Consider the following 20,479-nt stretch of genomic DNA (forward strand, 5'->3'; position numbering starts at 1 on the left):
CGTTTGAGATGAGGTTTGTATATGTCAGGATATGAACGGATGGTTGAAACCTAAATTCAAGAAACCATGCTTATCCTATGTCAGATTTTAACAACACAATGACTTTAACTTAAACTTGTTCTAGTTTCCTAGTAAACTTATTTATTAATTTATTATTTTCAAAAAGAATTTATAATGGGCATTTCGGTCATGTTAGTGTTAGTTCTGTCCTGTCCTTCTGTACAAGCCTCCTTATAACTATGTGCTGCCTTTCCCATTTAATCGTGTGCATATGTGATGGTTCTATGCACAAGGTTTAAGACATGTATTTGTCAAGTATTGCTGAAATGAGTTTTTTTTTTTAAATCTTTTGTTTTTGAATTGTCTGGTGGGAAAAAAGATGTTCAATTTTTGCCTTTTAGACAAGCATTTCAATAACCAGTTAGAAAATTCTACTGATAGTTTTCCCTTATTCAATACATAGAAAAGGAAAAGGAATTGTGACCTTTTTTTTTTCCTCCAAAATAGTCAAATTCTTGTGCTAATTTCTCAGTGATGTCTTCTAAGTATGTAGACTACGACTGCATGAAAACGATCTGCTTTAGATCATGGCTGTGGGCTAAGATTAATTGGTAAAAAATAGGCCTGTTTGTGGGATTTACCACACAGTCAGGTTTCTCATCTCCTTGGAAAAATGTGGCATTAGCTCTTTGAGTAAAGCAGGTCTGTCATGAGGTTGAAGGGAGAGCTTCCTTGGAGGAAAACGCAGTTCACTTTCTCGGGCAGTTTTGATTGGTTCGATTCCAGAGCAGTCCCTTTGGTACAGCAAAGTTCTCTCCTTCCCAATTTTAAGTCTGCTTTTCTGAGTGTTGTTAGCTTCCCTCCTCCTTCAGGGACAGCATCTTATTTGACTTATTTTAAGGGCAACCCATCCGGCCTGGAGAGTGGTCTTGGAGATGTATACTGAGCCCCTGAGCCCCGCGTAGAACAGGCTGCTACAGTGGACAAGCCTGTCATTTGGAAAGAACTTCTGCCACATCAAATCTACGCTGTGGTGGTGGTGGGGAGGCGGGAGGTGTGTGGCAGGCAGTGCATATGTGGGACATGGGTGCAAAGCGCAGGACCGGGGGCCAGTTCTTCTATTAACTGCAAATGGTTCCTCAGCAAGGCAAGGATGCTGCGGAGTGCACGTCCTGGGGCTCTCGGGCCTTCTGCACGGAGGCCACATCTAGCCCCAGGGATTTCGGGTTTCTTCCTCTTGGCCTGGGTAAGGTGGCTGTCCCTCACCGGGTGGGTGGGTGGGTGGGTGTCACACCGTGGAAGGCCCACCCCGAACCCAGATGAGGCCAAAGGGCGGCCCTCGTCCCCGCCGCTCCCACCCTGGGCTCCCGGGGATCACCACTGTCCCAAGTCCCCAGGGGAGCCCAGACCCAAGTGACCCGAGCCTGGCTGGGTGGGCGTCTGCGGGCTGAGCCCAGGGGAAAGGGTGCGCGGCGTGCGCGGGCGGGAGGCGGGGTGGGCGGGGGTCCCCGGGTGCGGCGCCCGGAGCCTCCTCCGCGGACGAGCGGTCGGCGCGCGGCGAGGCGAGCGCCCCGCAGCATCCCCGGCGCGGGCACGTGCGGGCGCCAGGCGGAGCGCGCGTCCGGCGGGGGCGGGGGCGGGGGCGGAGGGGGAGGAGCGCCCGCCCGCGCCCAACGGACCAGGCTGCAGCCGGCGCGAGCGGGCAGGCGACGCCGACGCTGCGGTCCCCCGAGCAGCCCGAGGCGGCGGCGGCGGCGAGAGGAGGCGGCGGCGGCCGTCCGCGCGGGCCGCGGTCGGGGCCGGCATGTGGCGCTCCTGGCCGCTCCTCATCCCGCGCGGCGGGGTCCCCGGGCGGCGGCGGCGGCGGCGGGCGCAGCCCTGACCCCCGGGCGGGGCGGGGAAGAGGAGGAGGAGGAGGAGGAGGAGGAGGAGGAGGAGGACCGCGGGGGCTACGCCTGCCCTCGGCCCCGAGCGAGACGCGAGCGGCGCGCGCCCACCATGAGGGCGCCCACGTCCGGCCCCGGCCCCGGCCCCGGCCCCGGCGAGGGCGTGCGGAACGGCTACGTGAAGGGCTGCGTGAGCCCGCTGCGGAGGGACCCCCCGCGCGGCTTCTGGGTGCACCTCGGCCGCCTGTGCAACGTGGAGCTGCGGCCGGCGTCCCCGCGCCGCCGCCGCCCGCGCTCCGGGGCGCGCCTGGGGCTCGGCGGCGCCCTGCTCGCGCTGCTCGCCGCGCTGCTGCCGCTGCTGGGCGCCGAGCCCGCCGCCTGGGCCGCGCGGGCGGCCGCCTGCTCGCGGGGCCTCAGCGCGCTCTTCAGCATCGCCTGCGCCTTCTTCTTCCTCACCTGCTTCCTCTCGCGCAGCCAGCGGGGCCCGGGCCGCGGCGGCGGCGGCGGCGGCGGCTCCTGGTGGCTGCTGGCGCTGCCCGCCTGCTGCTACCTGGGCGACGGGGCCCTGTGGCCGTGGTGGCCGTGGCGGCCCGGCGGGGACCCGGCGCTGGCCGCGGCCGCCCGGCTGGGCTTGGTGCTGCTGAGCTGCGCGGCTCTGCTGCGCCTGGCGCGCCCGCCCGCGCCCCGGCACGGCGCGCTCGTGCTGCTGTTCGCCGGCGTGCTGTGGGGGGTGTCCTCGTGCACCCTGGGGGCGCTGCCCGCGGCCGCGGGGCCGCTGCTCTCGTGCCTGGTCGGGGACGTGGGCTGCCTGCTGGCCCTGGGCCTGGACCACCTCCTGCACCTCAGGGAAGCCCCCGCTCAGCCCCCGCGCGCGTCCAGCGCCGCCGAGGACAAAGTGCCCGTGATCAGACCCCGCAGGCGCTCCAGCTGCGTGTCGCTCGGGGAAACCGCGGCCGGCTACTGCGGCAGCGGCAAGATGTTCCGGAGACCCTCGTTGCCTTGCATTTCCCGGGAGCAGGTAGGTTCTCCGGCGAGCGAGCGGTCTGCCGAAGGAAGCCCCGCCGGGCTGCTGCGGCTTGTCTCCCCCCCCACCCCCGGGTGCGTGAACGGTGGCCCCCAAAGGGCGAGTGCTCGCTTTCTGCGCGCACGAACCCAGCCGTGATGCTGGAAAGGTTCCTGCGGTGCAAGCTTATGCAGAAGGCAGGACAAGTGTCTGCTCTCTGTGATGAGACGTGACATGACCGAGACCGCTAACCACTCACTTAGCCCAGAAAACGCTGGGCTTTCTGGTTTACTGCATTGATTGCACCCACCATTGGCATTCATTCTCATTCTCTCTCTCTCTCTCTATGTATGTATGTATATATGATATCTACTGTTAAAATGAGGCTGTCTGCCCACACAGGATGGCTTTTAGAGTGAAAGTATATATGAGTTTTCAACAGTGAGGTTTAATTACTCGTGATAATTGAGAACACGAATCAGAAACTTAATACTTAAGAGAACAGAAGCAAGCTTTGGATGAAAATACACAAATACAATTTTTTTTTTCAGATGAACTCATGGTCTTGTGTATTTGTTGCATAATTAGGAGAATGGTTTAGCAATTTAACCTTTAAACTTTGTAATGTCTGGAAAGATGCCCAGAGAATTTCCTTTCTTAAGGCTTCTATCTTTTTGTTGTTTTTTTTAACTAAAGGAATTAAAATCATCACCAGGGAATAAGATGATATCTATATCTGTATATCTGTCTGTATCTAGTGTTGTGTTGGAACATCTACCTGGTGTACAACATGAAGCATAGTTACTCATTATTGAATGTTTACTAACTGTGAAGTGCTTTTCTTTCTTTCCTCCCTCCCTCCTTCCCCTTTTTTCTTTTTCTTTTCTTTTCTTTCTTTTTTTTTTTTCGAGGTAGAGTCTCACTCTAGCCCAGGCTGACCTGGAATTCACTATGTAGGCTCAGGGTGGCCTCGAACTCACAGCGATCCTCCTACCTCTGCCTCCTGAGTGCTGGGATTAAAGGCGTGCACCACCATGCCCGGCCGAAGTGCTTGTCATTTATTGTCTCAAATCTGCACAAGGACCCTGTTAGTAGGTGACATTAACCTCAGATTAGAGACTAGATCACTGACTTGACAGGTCCAGTGGCAGTGTTATGTTTGGTTAGGTTTTTATTTCTCAGTGGTGTGTTCTGTGCAACCTAAATGGTAACTGTGGAAGTGTGTGTGTGTGTCTGTGTGTGTGTGTGTGTGTGTGTGTGTGTGTTTAAGTTTTAAGGAATGTACATCCTTAGTTTTTAGATTTTACTGATTGGTGGTATTTTTTACACTGCGACCATACATTGGAAACAAAAGTTTCTTATCACATTAAGTCAATCTCCTCCTTCTGTTCTATCTCTCTTCAAAATAATCTACAAGCAACCACATTGATTTTGTTGAATTCTGATCCCCTCTGTAGTGTGTTTCAATAAGACAGCATTTTCTTTTCTTTTATTGCTTGCTTTTTTTTTTTTTTTTTTTTTGGTGACAGGATCTTTCTATAACAGGCTGGCCTTAGCTGGCCTGGAACTCTGTATGGCCCAGGCTTGCCTAGAACTTGGAGGATCCTCCTGCTTCCCACTTTGGGGTGCTGTTTTGCCTCTTGAAATGTTTTCTGAAACCACTCTGGTGTGGTCTGTGATAATTCGATTAAATGCTTGAAAAGAAAAGTGATGCATTTTGTTTTCTAAGCTCACTACCAGTAGTAATAGGAAGTAGAAAAGTGTGCATCAGGTGAAAAGTTGTTTGGAGAGGACTCACTATACAGCAAGTAATGCCAACTATTTTCATAAAATGGAATGACAATTTTAATTTTTATGTGACTAGATTGCACTTTTAACATTGGGAAAGTCCTTTAGCACAGTTTCATCACATTTGTAGGGAATTTTCCTGACTATATTACAGTTTAACACATTTTAGTTGTAATTTGTTGTAGTCAGTTATTTCTAGTTTGTTTTTGTAAATTAATCATACCAAAGTCTTCTTAATCCTAGTATGATTCTCTCTCTAGTTCACCTTTGTCAACATTTCACTAGGTGCCATGTAATGCTGAGTAGCTTCATTTATTATTTAAATTAGAAGAAAATACAATTTGTAGTTCTAAACTCAGCATATTTCCTTAGAACAGAACACCCTCATTCTGAGTAAAAATAGTTTGGAGAATGTTAGTGTATAAATACTAATAGTTCAGAGATTTATACATGGTCACTTAGTTTAGTGCCACAAAATGATATTATTTAGCATTTCTTGAAAAGGATATTTTAACTTAGCAGAGATTAAAAGACAATTTTTATTAATGCAATTCTTGGAGGTTAATAGAGGATTTGTGTGTTTGAATGCGTTTTTCATGTGTATTGTTTAAATAAATTAAGGTAATGTCAGTACTTTCTTGCAAATATAAATCATATGATTTTCCAAATTTTCAAGTGCTGCATAAGACAATTGTAAAAAGCACTTTATTGTTTCAGATAATGAGAAATAGGAATATGGGTGAAAACTGACGTGTGAGAAAATGTGCTGGGTTCACAGGCAGAGGACCGAGGATCAAATCTCCGTTTTCCTCTCTAACTTGGAGATGCCAGTGAATCTCTCTGTGTTTCTGTGATGTTAATCCAGGAAAATCCCAGCAGATGAATTCTATAATGCCTTCCAACTCTAAAATTAAGTTTACTCAGTTATTTTTTTACTTTTGGTAAGGTATAGATAAAAACATAGTAGTCACAAATTAGTAATTTTTAAGTTTCAATATAGAAAGTTATTGTGATTATGTATCTTTTAAGGTATTTTAATTGGAAAAGATGAACATTCAGTTTTTTTGGAGTGTTATTTAAAAAATTTTTTTTACAAACTATATGTGGGTTTATTTATTTATGGGAACGATATTCCATTCTAATGTCTTTCAATATACATAAATGTATTTATTAACATCTTTGAAAACCACTTGAAAATTCATATCAGCATAAAAATTTAAAATTATATGAGAAGTAATTTTTGACTATTAGAATGTTATACTAGGAACCATGTTGAAAATAGGGACATGCTTATAAGATGTTTGAGAAGCAATAAGTGTACAATATGCCAGGAGTCAGCTGAAACTAAGAAGAAGTTAAAAAATCATTGTCTACATACAATTCATGACTAGAATTGAACAAATACATTTCTATAGCATTTTAATTTCATATTCTTCAGCTGATCATTTCATGTGTGATTAGGTAAATGTGAATTTTTGAAAGCCACAAGTTGGTGTGTAAGTGGTTCTTCTATACCTAAAACGCCATGTGCTTTCTAAATGGTTAGGTAAATATTTAAAAATTCTGTGGCCTTAATGCTCATAAATATTAAAGTGTTAATTTTATTTGAAAAAAGTGTAAATATATAATGTGAAGAGTTAAAAAAAAGTTTTGAAGCATAATTACTTAACACTCTCCAAGGAATTTTCAAGGCACACCCATTGTAAATTTATGTAATAATACCATGGCATTTTGGAAATTTATTTTCTGGCTTCAGTAAGTATTTTCTTTTAATTTCATCAAAATTTTATGCTCATGTAATAGTTTTACACTCCGTTTTGTAACTGCTGTATGTCCTCTGGCATCACTTGTCTCCAAGAGCATAGATTTGATTAGTCCCTCACCCTGCTTTAAAAAAGAAATGGCTAATGGCTTTTCATTATCACAAGATAAAGTTCTTGCACTTGACTATTGCTTGCAGAGTCCTTTATAACCTGCTTTTAGCCTTAATTTTTGTTTTAAAAATTAGCTATTTGAGAGAGAAAGAGGCGGGGCAGGGGGCGAGAGACAGACAGACAGACAGACAGACAGACATAGGGCACAGCACAGCCTCTAGCCACTGCAAATGAATGCCAGATGCATGCGCTACCATGGGCATCAGGCTTTAGTTATGCATCTGGGGAATCAAACCTGCTTCCTTTGGCTTTACTGGCCACTGAGTTCTCTCCAGCTCTGCCTTAATTTTTTAAAGCATGTTTTAGGACTATGGATCCTCTTTTCTCTGCATCCATCCTTGATTCTAACGATTTGAAGGCTGCTTATTTTTATTGAACTTGTGAACCTTTTCATTTTTTTTTCTATTTCCGTTGGTTGAATTATGGAACAAATAAGATTAAGAAGTATTTGCAGAGCTGGAGAGATGGCTCTGCCATTAAGGCACTTGCTTGAAAAGGCTTATGACCCGGATTTGATTCCCCAGTGCCCACGAAAAGCCAGATGCACAAAGTGACATATGAATTGGTAGTTTGTTTGCAGTGGCCAGATATCCTGGCATGCCCGTTCTCTCTCTGCCTTACTTCTCTCTCTCTGCTTGCAAATAAATAAAAATGTTAAAAAAGCTTTCATTGTCTTAAAAAAGTAGTATTTGTATAATAAAGTAATTACTATATAAGCTGGGAAGAAAACTCCATTGTAGCTGAGCTGACCATGTTTAAGACTCAAAGGTGATAAATTATGTGAAAGACAATTCTATGAGATAGTAGTATCACGTCTAAAACTTAGGTTTCACACACTGAGTGAAAGGCACCCAGAAGTAAACTATACAGTGTGACCCGCTGTCCCCAGGCTGTGTCTTCCTCAGTGGTCATTTCTGTTCAACTACCAGTTCAGTCTATTTTCCTAGCATACTCCTTGCTGTTTTTATACTTAAAAAGCAAGAAGAAACTATATTTGCTGAAAAACCAATTTTAATAAAAATACTTCTATAGAGGGTATTGGAACAATTTAGAGCTTAATGGAAACATGCTCATAAATATATCAGGGGAAGAAATTGAACTCCAGAGGAATAAAAGTATTGGCTTAGGTTTATCCTGGGAGATATTATGAAAATAAGACCTGGAACGTAGGTCTTGACTTGCAGTCCACTAGTGCCTCTCATGAAGAACATATGCACCAGCAGTCATGCTTTTCCACGGCAGTACTTAATTTCTCCAGGCATCTAATTATGTGATAAAAGGCAATGTCCTTGGATATAGGAGGTAGGAGCCAGTAATGGGAGAGACAAGGGAGAAAGAATTAGGACAAACTCTTGAAGTCACATAGTCCATAATCATATCCTTGAAGACAGACTCTAGATCTGATACGGCTAACTTGTCAAGCTGTAGCTAGTTTCAAACTAAGGTGCCATCAGGGGCCAGTCATATCTGTCTATGTTGATAGGGAGCAGAAAATAAAAAAAAGGAACAATAGAAGTGAATTGACAGATGCCTGCTTTGCCTAAAGACATTTTGCTTAAACAAAACCAACTGAACAACTGTGTTAGCTAAATAAAACTTTCTGAGTTGGATTTGGTCTGTGGGGAAATTTTGAGAGTTTATAACATAGAGTTTCTGTTCACCTTATTACTTTCAAGCAGATACATGCTCATCTAGGTATCTGTGAAAATCTCTCAATGGTTTTCTTGTTTTGTAATCTAGAACTTTCTTACCAGTATTGATTTTTCTAGGAGGTATCCTTCTTTGTATATTTCTTTACTCTTTTATCATCCAGTACATGTTTGAATCTTTCTTCCTCCCTTGTATCAAATACAAATTTCATCCCTGCACATTTTAAATAGATTTAGTTTGAGAATTTAATTTTTTCCCCCAAGGTAGAGTCTTGTTCCAGGCAGACATATAATTCACTATATAGTCTCAGGCTGGCCTTGAACTCACAGTATTCTCCTGCCTTGGCCTCTCAAGGGATTGAAGGCATGTGCCACAATACCTGGCAAATTCAAGTTTTTAAAAAATAATTAATTAATTTATTTGCACAGAAAGAAGAGTGACAGACAGAGAATGAGCATACCAGGGGCTCTAGCCACTGCAAACGAACTCTAGATACACGTGCCTCTTTATGCATATGGCTTTACTTGAGTCCTGGGGAATTGAACCTGGGTCATTAGGCTTTGTAGGCAAGCTCCCAGATTTAAATCTTTAATGAGAAATATATATAAAAGACTGTTCATTCCTGTATATTTTATGAAAAAAAAACCAAGAAAATACTAAATATCACTATGGTGGTTTGAAGTAGGTGTCCCCTATAACCTCATGTGTTTTATGTACTTCCTTCCTAGCTGATGGTAACTTGGAGGTGGAGCTTTGCTAGAGGAGACAGTGTTATTGGGGGCGGGCTTTGGGGTGATAGACAGCTCCCCCTTGCCAGTGTTTGGCTTGCTTTCATGCTGTGGTGTGGTACTTGCTGTGGCAGAGGAGATTATCTAGCCATGCTGCTCACACTTTCCACTGCCATCATAGAGTTTCCCCTAGAGGTTGTGAGCCAGAATAAACCCTTTCCTCCCTTAGGTGCTTTTGGTCACATGCTTTGTCCCCGCAATGGGAAGGTCATCACAACAGTTACATGTTTATTACTTGTTTTCTTTGAAAGTCGTCTTTATCCCTGACTTCTGTCACATTCCACTTTGCTCTCTCAAGGGTATTTTTTAATTCAGTCTCTTGTTCATCTTTGTAATTATGACTTATTTTGAACACGTCCCTGAGTGATTTGTCCTTAGTCAGGCCTCTTTTGACTTTTAGGTGAATACCAATATAGTGTATGCATTCTTTTGTAACCTTTCTGTTTGCTTGACAATCTCTGAAATCTACGTTGATGTGGATAGGTTTAGTTCATTTTTACTGCTATATAGTATTTCCTAGTATGAACATGGTATAAATTTACTTATCTTTTTATGGCTGTATAATGTTTTCTAGTATAAACATAATAAATTCATTTTTTTTTTTTTTTTACTGCTTATAGATTCTTTGGTGTTTTTCAGGATTTTTTATTTTTTATTTTTTTGAGGTAGGGTTTCACTCTACTCCAGGCTGACCTGGAATTCACTTGTATTCTCAGGCTGGCCTCGAACTCACGGCAATCCTCCCACCTCTGCCTCCTGAGTGCTGGGATTAAACACCTGGATGTTTTTCAGGTTTTTAAAATATCATGTATTACTATGAAAATTCTTTGCAATGTCTTCTGGTGCATATGTGTGTGTGTGGAATTAGGGCTGACAGGTTGCGTGTTATGCTCATATTTAACTTTACTATGTATGTCAGGGAAAGCAACAGCACTCCAAAGATGTACATATTCTTATTTCTTGAGTTTGTGGTTATATTACCTTAAATAGCAAAAGGGTTTTTCTAGATGAAATGAGGAGATTACGTAGGATTTTTCTGAGTGGGCCCAGTCTAATTAGACAGGTCCTTATAAAGTCGAGGAGGGGAGCAGAAGCGGTCACTGAACTAGTTTTTACTATCCTTAAAGGCCTTGAAGATTGGCTCCTGCTATGCATGCGTGTGCTCAGAATATGAAGCCTACATCTGTCAAATGTAAGGAATTTAGTAGAAGACCTCTGCTTAAAGCTGAGGCTCTTAAAGTTAATCTTTCTCAGAGCTCTTGTTAAGAATGGCTTTGGATCTCAAAACTCAAGATCCAAATCATCTTGAATTAGACAATATAGATAGATTTTGCTATGTGGACTTAGGACATTTCTGAGTTCTCAAGCAGTTGGCTCAGCTTCCTGTGGCAGTAACTCATGTAAAGCAGGAACTGCTGACTATGAGTTTTTTGTTTTTCAAGGTAGGGTCTCACTCTAGCCCAGGCTGACCTGGAATTCACTATGTAGTTTCAGGGTGGCCTTGAACTCACGACGACCCTCCTACCTCAGCCTCCCGTGTGCTGAGATTAAAGGCGTGTGCCACCGCACCTGGTTTGACTGAGTTTTGGTTTTTAACTCACAGTTGTAGCAAGAAAACCATGACGAGGATGGGTGATTTCTTATTTGGTCTTAGAGGAGTTTTCTTTTTGTGGATATTGCAGAGATAAGCCCATTTTATTTTATTTTAATTAATTAATTAATTATTTATATTTTTTCCTCAATTTTTATTAACATCTTCCATGATTATAAAAAATATCCCATGGTAATACCCTCCCTCACCCCCACTTTCTCCTTTGAAATTCCATTCTCCATCATATCCCCTCCCCATTTTAATCAGTCTCTCTTTTATTTTGATGTCATGATCTTTTCCTCCCCTTATGATGGTCTTGTGTAGGTAGTGTCAGGCACTGTGAGGTCATGGATATCCAGGCTATTTTATGTATTGAGGGAGCATGTTGTATGGAGTCCTACCATTCCTTTGGCTCTTACATTCTTTCTGCCACCTCTTCTGCAATGGACCCTGAGCCTTAGAAGGTGTGGTTGAGATGTTACTCAGTATTCCAGTCACTTCTTTCCAGCACTATGATACCTTTTGAGTCGTCTCAAGGTCACTGCCATCTGAAAAGAGAAGCTTCTCTACCCAAAGTGAGAATAGCATTAATATAAGGGTATAAATATTAAGAAAAGTGCTTACTGGGTAGCTTTATAAGCATACTATACACATTTATTCAGATATCAGCAGATGTTACACCCCTAGGGCTCATGACTACCCCTATTTTAAGTTTTTAGTATCAGGGATGTATTCCTTCCCATGGAGCAGGCCTCCAGTCCAATTAGAGGGCAGTTGGTTTCCACCATGATATACATGCCACTATTGCATCCATTGGCTCATTTGGCTTGGCTGGCCAATTATAAGGCTTACAGTGTCCACTGTTGAGTATCTTCACTGGTAGTATCACTTTCTCCCATTGAACTGCATATAGAATGGCTTCTTCTAGCTTTCTGTCAGCTGGTCTACATGGAGGAGGTTATCAGTTCAGTTCCAGCAGGATTTTTCAGTGGCCTTACAGCCCAAATATGTGGAATTTTCAGCAATAGGGTCTTACTATGTATTCCTGGTGGGAAACCAAGGGCCTTGGCAATGGCCTATAATGTTTTGGGAGCACCAGGGACCTCCCTGGCCAACAACTCACTGGAAGGTATCCCATCCCTGGCACTGAAAATTTTCTAGCAATGATCTACGGCTCCTGAGTGTTCCATTGTCCAAAACTGGAGGATTCCATATGATTTATTTATATCCTCTTAGATTTTGATTATCCCTCCCTCTACTTTTCCTTTACTGGATCTCTTCCCCTCACCTCACTTTGGGCCTTTTCACTCCCTTTAATATATTCTTCTACTTACATATATACAATACCATCATATTAAGTACCCCTCTTCCTTCCTTTCTCTTCCCTTTATATCTCTTTTCTAGCTCACTGGCCTCTGCTACCGAGTTTTTTCCTTCTCACACAGAAGCCAATCAACTGTAGCTAGGATCCACATATGAGAGAGAACATGCGGTGCTTGGCTTGCTGGGCCTGGGTTACCTCACTTAGTATAATCCTTCCCAGATCCATCCATTTTCCTGCAAATTTCATAACTTCATTTTTCTTTACCACTGAGTAGAACTTCATTGTATAAATGTGCCATACCTTTATTATCCACTCATCAGTTGAGGGGCATCTAGGCTGGTTCCATTTCCCAGCTATTATGAATTGAGCGGCAATAAACATGGTTGAGCACGTATTTCTAAGGAAATGAGATGAGTCCTTAGGATATATGCCTAGGAGTGCTATAGCTGGGTCATATGGTAGATCAATTTTTAGCTGTCTTAGGAACCTCCACACTGATTTCCACAATGGCTGGACCATATTGCATTCCCACCAACAGTGTAAAAGGATTCTTCTTTTTCCACATCCCCGCCAGCATTTATGATCATTGTTTTCATGATGGCAGCCAATATGACAGGAGTGAGATGGAATCTCAGTGTAGTTTTAATCTGCATTTCCCTGGTTACTAGGGATGTAGAACTTTTTTTTAGATGGATAAGTCCATTTTAAAAGAGAAGTGGAAATCCAATGATAGGAACCTGGAGAAATAAATGAAGATCAAAATGGCAACTGTATGAAGCCTCCTGCCTTAGTTCATGTCTATAGGAAGCTCTTTTTACTAAGAGTATAGCCTTCAGAGAAGTCATTATTCATGTACAGCAAACTTCCAATAGGAACCCCAACAGGAGATCATGTGAGGGTCCCCTTCCATATTTCCTAAGACACTCTCATGGTGGCATAGGTGCCTTCTCAATGCTGAGATGTAACACTGGACCAAAAGCAGCTTACGGGAGCAAGCAGCTCATTTCAGCTTACAACTTTTTAAACATTATTTGTTTATTTATGAGAAAGAAAGAGAATTATGGGAATGTGAGTGTCAGGGCCTTTAGCCACTGCAAAGGAACTCCAGATGCATGAGCCACCATGTGCATCTGGCTTATGTGGGTTCTGGGGATTTAACCTAGGTCCTTAATCTTCACAAGCAAGTGGCTTAACCACTAAGCAATCTCTCTATTTCCCAGCTTACAGTTTTGAGGGGAAATTTTATCATGGTGCAGAAAGCATGACAAGCTGATGAGAAGTGAGTCCCATGTCCATATCAATAGGAAGGAAGTAGTCTGAGCTAGTTCTGAACACCCAGTGGGCCAGGCTAATAAACTTGATGGTCCATCCCCAGTGACATGCTTCAACACTTCCTGAAAGCTCCACCAGCTGGTTGAGTGTGAAGCTTAATCACAAACACATGAAGCTATGGGGGAGACTTTGCATTCAGAACACGTCACATGTGAACAGAAGACCAAGATGGCTGCCATAATTCTTAGAAAACTGCTTACAGAAATCCCAGAGCTCTCTCCTCTCTTCCACTGACCATGCCTAGGTGAGGTCTGAGATTTCAGAGCTATCTCCTGCTTTGGACACTCCCTCTCCCCCAGTCTGCACACCGCTCAGGGCCTCCTGGACAGGGCAGCTTCCCTCCTCTTCCCAGAGAACCCTCTGTCTGGCCCTCCCGTACACTGCATGTCTTTCTTATTCCACAGTGCACGCACACCACCTCTCCTCTCTTTTCCTCTGTATCGCCCTCTGTCTATTCCCCTCTCTCGCCCTTCCTCTCTTCTTTCCCCCTTCTTTCTTTCTCTCACCTATTTTAAAGTCAAGAAACCATTTGTCATGGTGCCTCCATCTGACACTACTCAAGTATTATTAGTCAGGAAATCAAATAGCTTCCCTGCTCATTATCCAAGGATGGAACTGTTCTAGGTCTAAAGGGGAGGCATTCTTGTGAGAACCCACACAATTCCAGAAGGGCAAGGCCAGGCCCCTCCAGTTCCGCCTTATCAAGATATTCTTTTAGAGGTGTGGTTAGGGTCTCACCACGCCAGAACAGTTCTCTTCTGAGCCTGAGCCTATCTACCAGAGCAGTGAGGAAAACTCCATGTGCAAGGGACACCAAGAAAGATTCCAGACCCTCCATAGACCATCCATACATCAGGGATGTCCCAGGATATTTTGGTATTTCCATTACGTTTTAGACTACGAGAGAAAATGTAGGAATGAGAGGTCATCTGTGTAATGTGTGAGTGCACCAGATATTTTACATAAGAGAGAAGCCTTTCACATACTGAACATGTGAAAAGTCCTTTAGCAACAAAGCCAAATTGTGTGCTTATGAGAAGGTTCACACAGTGACAGTAGCTGGATGCATGCTTCCTTTGAAAGAAAGAAACCATTGCTGATCATCTGTAGACCTTTGTCACTCGAGGGTTTATCAGAAAATTAGAAGAACACCTTTCATACCTGAAGCTTCCACAGCTGCTGCTGGAATGTAATGTATTTAAATACATATGCTCATATGTATATCTCTGTAGGACTTACCCATTGAGACCATGCCATATAATTCACTTTTTATTTATTTATTTATTTGAGAGTGACAGAGAGGGAGAGAGAGAGGGAGGGGGAGAGAACGGGTGTGCCAAGGCCTCCAGCCACTGCAAATGAACTCCAGATGCATGCGCCCCCTTTTGCATCTGGCTAACATGGGTCCTGGGGAATAGAGCCTCGAACCGCACTCCTTAGGCTTCACAGGCAAGCGTTTAACTTCTAAGTCATCTCTCCAGCCCTATAATTTACTTTTTAAAAGCTTTAAAAAATTACTTGAGAGGAATAGAGGGAGATAAAGAAGCAGATAGAGAGAATGGGTACACCAGGGCCTCTAGCCACTGCAAACAAGCCCCAGACACATGTGCCACTTTATGCATCTGCCTTGTGTGGGCACTGGAGAATGGAACCTGTGTCCTTAGGCTTTGCAGGAAAATGCCTTAACTGCTGAGCCATCTCTCCAGCCCTGTTCCATGTTAACTTTCTGATTGTTTTCTATCTATTGTTCTTCTCCACCAAAACATAAGCTGAAAGAGGGCTTATAATGTCAGTCTTCTTATTAAAGTATTCTGCATGTCTAGAAAGTAGTCAGTACTTTATATCCAATAAGTAGCTGTTTAATAAAAATGATTGTTGGTAACATATTAATATCAGACAACTTAGCAAAAATTGTAGTAGAGAAAAAACTGATCATTACATAATTGTAAAATATTTTATTTATCAAAAAGACAAAGTTCTAAATTCTGGGTTCCTAAAATACGTATATTCATGTCAATAAACACACATGCATGCATTCAACCAATAACTTTCCATATTCATCTTTAGTAGGATATTGTTTATGTGTACCATTTTACTTAACACCTTTTGATATGGGTACTGAGGTCAAACTCAGGTCCTTATGCTTGCAGGGCAAGCACTTTACTGACTGAGCTATATCCCCAGCCACAGGAAGACATTCTTGAAATCACAAGACCTAGCAATAATCATTAGCAGGGTAAAGAGGCTTCTTTCACATGAATGGCTGATTTTATAAAATGAAATTTGGAAGGTTGAAAGTTGATGGGGTATAAACTAATACAGAACATCGGGCAGAAGTTGATTCTTTTACTTTTAATAAAAGGTAGGGCTACAGAATGCTTTTTGTTTTGTATTGTTTTGTTTTGTTTGAGCTAGCCCTAGCTCAGGCTGACCTGGAATTCACTATGTAGTCTCAGAGTGGCCTGGTACTCTAAAGCGACCCTCCTACCTCTGCCTCCTGAATGCTGGAATTAAAGGCGTGTGCCACCATGCCTGGCTCATAGAAATATTTGAAGCAAGACTGTAGTTGTACATCTATGTTATAAATAAATTGGCATTATTTCAGATATTCCTTGCAAAAATGCTTGAGAATTGTTTCAAAATTCTTAGGTGCTTGAATTGTTTTTCAGTTAACAAGTGTTGATAGAATGTTTTCAGTGATTTGATTGCACTTTTGAATTTATATTCTTCGTGAAATTTTTATAGTTTATCACAGAGGAAGATAATAGTTAATCATTATTTGTAATTATTTGGAAAACACTAGAAATGTGATTACTATAAATACTTTGTTGTTAAGTAACTGACAAATACTGTTTTTTTTACATGCAATGTTTCTTTTAAGTTAGACTAAGTTTTGCTATGACCATTTCTCATGTTCACTCCTGTTTCTGCATATTCAACACATCTTGATGAAAATAATTTAGTTCCTTTATAAATAAGGACTGTCTTAACAGTCTTACATGTCCTTGATTCAAAGATGCCCGTCTCTTTGCAACATACTACATACTGTATCTTAAATTCTTCCCACTTTTTTCAGTTATTTTGCTTGACATTTGCTATTATTATTATTATTATTATTTTCAATCACAGACCCTTTCCCCTTCTCAATTTGTTACTGATTTCTAACATGGGTTAGGAAAGTGGATAATCAAGCAAATTGGAATTGTCCAAAAAAAAAAAAAAAATAAAAGAATAAAAAGGTTATCATGACAGTTTACTCATGGGTCCAGCATATGGAATTTACAGTATCTATTTTTTAAAATTTTTATTTATTTGAGAGCAACAGACAGAGAGAGAAAGAATGGGCACACCCGGGCATCCAGCCAGTGCAAACGAACTGCAGACGCATGTGCCCCCTTGTGCATCTGGCTAACGTGGGTCCTGGGGATTCAAGCCTCGAACCGGGATCCTTAGGCTTCACAGGCAAGCACTTAACCACTAAGCCATCTCTCCAGCCCTACAGCATCTATTTTGACACTACAAGAAGTTTTTGCCTCTTTAGTGAACACTGTTCAGATAAATGTTTATTTACATGAATGTGTGTGTATGGGTACACTTGGATCTGTTGCTGCTGCAAACAAATGCCCTGGGGAATTGAATGCAGGCCAGGAGACTTTTTGCAAGCAAGTGCCTTTAATGACTTAGCCATTTACCTAGCTTCTTACAAGATTGTCTTAGCAAAAATAGATCCCTTTCTTAGTAAGGTACTTCATACATGTCGTAAAGTGAACCACTCACTCAGTGAATTTTTACATGTGAACACACTTCTGTATTTACCAGTCAGATAAAAATAAAGAGCATTGATACTGGCTCCCTCATGTTCTGTCTCAGGTGAGGAGTGTACACCCTGAGATGTCTACCTGTCTGACCATAATCCTGATTAGTTTTACAATATTTATTAGGCACATACATACAAGCCAGGTTTTATGATGAGTGCTGTAAACACACACACACACACTTCTGAGCTAATTCAGCTTTTAAAACTGTAGCCCAGAGGAATAGAAAATAAAAACAGAGAAATACCTTTTGGTAGTGTAAGTACCATGATTCATGGGGCAAGTCGTATTAACGGGTGAGGAGACACTAAGGCCTGGGGTGTGTACACAGAGGAGGTGCTTTCAGGTGAGTCACCAAGGAGAGCCTCTCTGGAGAGGTGACACTAGCTGGTGTGTGAGTGGTGAGAAGGAGCTGCCATGTTGGTGGAGCACTATAGGCAAGAGACTAGCAAAGGCCCTGTGGTGGGAGTCACCTTGGCATGCTTGGGGCTTAGAAAGAAAACTCAGTGGCTGGAGAGCTAAGGAGCATGAATCACAGAAGACCTATAGACCATGTTAACGTTTGCATGTCATTCTAATTGCATCCTAATGGGAAGTCATGAGACAATTTTATGATGTAGTTTATATTTTAAGAGGTTGTTCTGGCTTGTTTATGGGCAGGGAGTAGCTGGAGTGAAAGTAGGAAGACAGGAGGCTGTTACAATGTCTAAGTGAGAGATGACAGGGTCTGTCCAAGTGTGAGATTAATATTGGCCTGAAATATCTCAGGTAACACTCTATATGTCCTACTTTCTCATTGATATGTACATAGAATGTCCTTCTCAAAATATTTTGTTTACTAAAAACAACCACAAAAATACCCTTGACCTGCGTTTTAGTCAGATATGTAATTGCTGTTTTCATTAGGTTTGCAATTTCTAAGCATTGAGATGATGTTTTACTTTCCTTTATGTCTCACCCATTGCAGGCAGCACCAAGTTACTAAATGGATAGAAGTTACTGTTACTTGAACTCAGAGCTTTCCATGTTTGGTACACTTAGATGGCACAAATCAGTTATATACTGCAGTAACATGGATTTGGTATAGACCGAAGTACACTTCCTTATACTTTATACAGAGAATCAGTGCCTACATCTACTTAAGAAATTCCTACGAAGAAGAAAAAGCCTTCTTTTTTTTTTTGTTAGAGATAAAACACAAATCAGAAAGACTTAGGAAAATAAAATCAAGAACTAGTTTCATGGTTCTCTTGACCAGGCTGTAGCATGACCAGGCATAGTGAGAGACTCAAATATAGTGGCTCAGATAACACTGGCGTTTGTTTCTCACACAACAGCTTGCACAGGCCAGGCTCTTTCACACCTCACTCCATCATCTCTGGTATCTTCAAAGTGCTTGCGTTTAAGAAAATAATGTCAGTTGTTTTCGCAAGTTGGTTGGGCCCCATAATTAGAGACTATTGAAATAGTGGTCACTTTGTAATAGAAGGATATTTTCTTTAAAGTAATGCGATATAGCCTTAGTTTTAAACATCTAGGAAAATATCTACCATTTTTCATCAATGACTAAAACTTGAAGAAGGTTAAAGTTGAGTTACCTTTATGCTTATTTTAAGTTATAAAATGACAACACATATTTAACTTAAATGTAAACCAACTTTATTTGCAAAATGTGTCATTTTCTTATCAAAATGGTTTTTAAAATAAAAACACACCCCCCAAAAGTTAACTATGATAGTTATATTGATTTCTTTGGTAACATGATTTTATTAAATTTGACAATATCTTCCATTTATCATTTTATGCTAATATATATGTGAAAGAATAAGCTGGACAGTTTGAATAGAAACTAAGATAACAGCCATTTAAGGTGCTTCTTATAAAAATGACATTTTGATTTATAAGCAAGTACCTTTAACTTCTGAGCCATCTTTGCAGACCAGAAATTTTGATTTGTGTAGAATATTCATTGTCACATTAGTGAAGATATAAAACTTGATAGGTAGGAGAATTAGTATTTCATGACTTCCTAGATACTAATTTAAGTTAAAAATTATGGCAAATTTATACTATTTTACTTGAATTATTCAAATCTTGGAGTGTGGATATTATTATTCTGTCTAAACTATATAAAATTTGAACCTTTTGAATACTTTACAGCCAGTGGAAATGTAACACAAATGCTAGGGAACCAAAACTATGCTCATGTAATACCAAGAACTGAATTTCTGAAGATTTCCCTGGAAATGTGGTTGAACTATCTCCACCAAGCTTACTTGATGTACCATCCTGGACAGTACCAGGAACATGTAGACATTCCTGAGAGAACTTTCCAACCTGACCCATAATTTGAGCATGATGTGATTAAGGAGCTATGAAAAAATAATTCTTGGATAGCCACTGTTTCTGTTGTAAATCGTCTGACATTTCTTCTGTCTCTCAGATCATGTGGATGAGTTACAGTTCAGTTTATTAGTATCTAATCTGTTAGCATCTGATTTTAATTCTAGATACAAAATATATGCTAATTAGAATTATTATTAAGCATTTTCTCAGGTCACTACATAATTTTCTTTCATTGGATAATATAAATACATAATTTTGATTGTATAGTTTGATACACACACACACACACACACACATTTTATTTTATTTTATTTTATTTTTTCTTTGTTTTTTTGAGGTAGGGTCTCACTCTAGCTAAGGCTGACCTGGAATTCACTCTGTAGTCTCAGGGTGGTGTCAAACTCTCAGCGATCCTCCTACCTCTGCCTCCCAGTGCTGGGATTAAAGGCGTGCACCACCATACCTGGTTTTATTTTATTTTTAAAATTTTTATTGACAACTTCTAATTATAGACAGTGAACCATGGTAATTCCCTCCCCCTACTTTCCCCTTTTAAATTCCAGTCTCCATCATATTCCCATCTCAATCAGTTTATCTTTTATTTTGATGTCATCATCTTTTCCTCCTATTATGATGATCTCATATAGGTAATGTCAGGCACTGTGAAGTCATGGATATAGAGGTCATTTTGTAAGAGTGCATTGTAAAGAGTTGTACCCTTCCTTTGGCTCTTAAATTCTTTCCTCCACCTCTTCTGCAATGGACCCTGAGCCTTGGAAGATGAGATAGAGATGTTTCAGTGCTGAGCTCGCGGCCTCTCTCATCTCTTCTCAGCACTGTGGTGCCTTCTGAGTCCTCTCAAGGTCACCACCATCTGAAAAGAGAAGCTTCTCTAACCAAAAATGAAAATAGTATTAATATATGGGTATGAAATTAAGAGAGGTGCTTTCTGGGCAGTTTGGTGAGCGTAGTATGTGCACTTAGCAGATAGCAGCAGGTGGTGCACCTCTAGGTCTAGTGAC

The 20,479-nt window shown here is 41.9% G+C and overlaps 1 protein-coding gene across 1 annotated transcript in view; it reads left to right on the forward strand.

Moving 5' to 3' along the window:
- The first annotated feature begins 1,998 nt into the window (after positions 1-1,998).
- Pde3b (phosphodiesterase 3B) overlaps positions 1,999-20,479 on the forward strand; it is a 118,591-nt gene continuing 100,110 nt past the window's right edge. Inside the window, exon 1 of the mRNA XM_045146142.1 lies at positions 1,999-2,904. Within this exon, the coding sequence (XP_045002077.1) occupies positions 1,999-2,904 (906 nt within the window). The remainder of the gene's footprint in view (positions 2,905-20,479) is intronic.

Source organism: Jaculus jaculus, chromosome 3 (assembly GCF_020740685.1).
Source record: "Jaculus jaculus isolate mJacJac1 chromosome 3, mJacJac1.mat.Y.cur, whole genome shotgun sequence".
NCBI classification, from domain to species: Eukaryota; Metazoa; Chordata; class Mammalia; order Rodentia; family Dipodidae; genus Jaculus; species Jaculus jaculus.